The following is a 2696-nucleotide window of genomic DNA, read 5'->3' as shown; positions in this document are numbered from 1 at the left end:
CAATAATGAAGGGCATTGCTTTCTATGAAAGTGACCACTAGTCCGGAAATGAGAAAAACAATATATATTTTTAAAAAACAACAAAAACTCACTTTTAATTTAACATTATTCTCTCTCTCTCTCTCTCTCTCTCTCTCTCTCTCTCTCTCTCTCTCTCTCTCTCTCTCTCCTCTCTCTCTCTCTCTCTCTCTCTCTCTCTCTCTCTCTCTCTCTCTCCTTCTCTCTCTTATATAGATATATATATATAATATATATATATATATATATATATATATATTTATATATATATAAATAAATAAATATATATATATATTATACGTATATATATATATATATATATATATATATATATATATATATATATCTTTCACACACACACACACACACACACACACACACACACACACCTAACCCACAGACCATTGAGAAATATTACAATAACACACTTTATTCCGGCTAACAATAACAACATTAATTATTTGCAAACAGACATACAAAAAGGGAAAATGGTACCCGACTTAGTACTACATTTCATTATTAGGCCTATGTACGTTTCTTTATAAGAGTTACGAGGGACTCGGTCCCTGGTAACGCAACTTCCTGGCTGATCGCAAACCATTGCAGACACACAGCCAGTGGTTGAAATGTTAACGTTGACGCCTCCCCTCTCATTCTATTTTTACTATAGGCTTTTTGACAGAGACTCCACTTCCTTAATTTGCGGTGATATTATTCCTATTTTCACATCAGCGAGGTTCAAACATCTGTATAGAAGACTCGATAACTTATGATCTAGTTTGAAATATTTCATTTTGGTATGATTCAATGTAAACGTAATTGATAATTTGTATTTTCATCATACGGTTATTAAATATCGGATTATCAAATCCTGGGATTTAACATTTTCAAAAAAATGGGGGAAATGAAATTTTGTAGAATTATTTTTTTTACTGTATTATTATTAGTTTTTCCTATGGTCCATTCTTTGGAAGAGTCAATATTCACAAGAGGCACGATCTGCAATGTTCAAGAAAGGGTAGCCCGTGGATGCTCCAGAGAAGGGCGCCAATCTTCTTTTTCGGCCTGTTTCGACGAGTGTCGTCGTTATATTAATTGTATGGGAGTCAGTATTGACAAAAATACAGGAAAATGTTTCATTCACGAAATGTGTGTTTCTAAATCTATGTGCACCACACCCGATACACAACACACGTTTTATTCTAAGTACTGTGTACATGGGAACTGGAATCACAACACACGTAAATGTGACTGTCTTTACGGGACTTATGGCTCGAGATGCGACAAGGCGTTTAAAAATTGCAATGATTTAATAGCAGCTGCTGAATACACTCAAGGCTATCAGTTTGTTTATGTAGACCCAAGACAAGATGGAAATTGGTATAAAATTAGATGTTTCCTCTCTGCTAAATACGTGAATATTATTGCTATGTGGAATAAAGGAGACCTGCCTGTTAATCGCACTTGGAACGAATATATTAATGGCTTTCAAAATGACGATGATGAAAATATTTGGATTGGCCTCAAGGCTTGGCATGCCCTCAGCACCTATGCAAACTGCAACTTTCTCATGGTTGGATTAGTTTTTGACAACGACTCTCAAATTTATCGCTGGTATCATAACTTTGTTATTGACAATGAATTGAAAAACTATTCTTTTACATTTCGCTCGTCGTTAGAAAATCGTAGGGGGACTCTGCCGGGTGATTATTTGGCTGGAGATTGCATGTCAGCCATACATAATGTTGCATTTTCTACATGGGACAAGGACAATGATGGCAATGATGACATCAACTGTGCATCTTGGGTTGGATACGGCTGGTGGCACCCAGGTGGCTGCGACAATCCATGTAACTTTATGAATTGGGGACTGGAGAATTGGAGCAGCATGCCGAGTCATCGGAGATTCTCAATGCTTGGGGTGGATATGGCTGCTGCAGCTTCAAGAATAAAGGAATTTACGGCTTATTTAGAGTGCCCCGGATAATCTTTCTTTGTGCAGTTTTGTGGTCTTGTCATATCATGTCGCAACTGTAGATCCCTGGCTGTGGCGGAGTATAATTGAATCCTAGTCAAATAAAAATTTTTATTATAAATTTGGCAAATTGGATTTTTTGTAACACTACTGAACCAATAGTCACCAACTTTTGCTTGGTGTTTACAATTGACATTAAGATGGTTTGAGTTTATAAGGAGAATGATTAGGCATTGTGATATTTTATCGAAAAATCAAATTTGTTTCGTCAAATCCTATCGAAAACAGACGCATCATTTTTAGCACGTAGGTTATGCGAGTAAGTAATGAGGTGGGAGTATTGCATTTATCAATCAATAGCAGTTAATGGTTTCTCTCATTATTTTGAATAGAATTATCTTCTTAACGTTTATACAAACCATTCTTCGCTCTACACATTGAAACAAAAATTATACGATAGGTGAGCGAACTGTATAAGATATTAAATGCAGAAAATTTCTCTCCGTGCCCGAATAAAAAGCCCAGTGGAGTTCCCTTACAAAGTTGAAAAAGGTGTTGTATATTGAGACAATTGAAATTGAGTCCAAATTTTAGTCAACACTAGTATCATAAATTTCGAGTTGATCGACTCATCATCATTCATTGGACGGACAGTTATGTTTGTATGTATATAATTGCTATGAGGAATAGAGGAGATCTGCTA

At 35.7% G+C, this 2696-nt stretch overlaps 1 protein-coding gene across 1 annotated transcript; it reads left to right on the top strand.

The window, feature by feature from the left end:
- Positions 1–784: 784 nt before the first annotated feature.
- Positions 785–2217, top strand: LOC144976200 (angiopoietin-related protein 4-like). Its single transcript, XM_078920384.1, has one exon. The coding sequence runs from the start codon at positions 914–916 to the stop codon at positions 2003–2005; it is 1092 nt and encodes a 363-aa protein (XP_078776510.1). The 5' UTR covers positions 785–913; the 3' UTR covers positions 2006–2217.
- Positions 2218–2696: the final 479 nt, after the last annotated feature.

The sequence above is a fragment of the Berghia stephanieae genome, chromosome 7 (assembly GCF_034508935.2).
Source record: "Berghia stephanieae isolate SIO BIC M18660-M18661 chromosome 7, UCSD_Bste_1.3, whole genome shotgun sequence".
Taxonomy (NCBI): Eukaryota; Metazoa; Mollusca; class Gastropoda; order Nudibranchia; family Aeolidiidae; genus Berghia; species Berghia stephanieae.
Note: the sequence above shows the minus strand (reverse complement) of the source record. Positions and strands in the feature narration are given on the sequence as shown.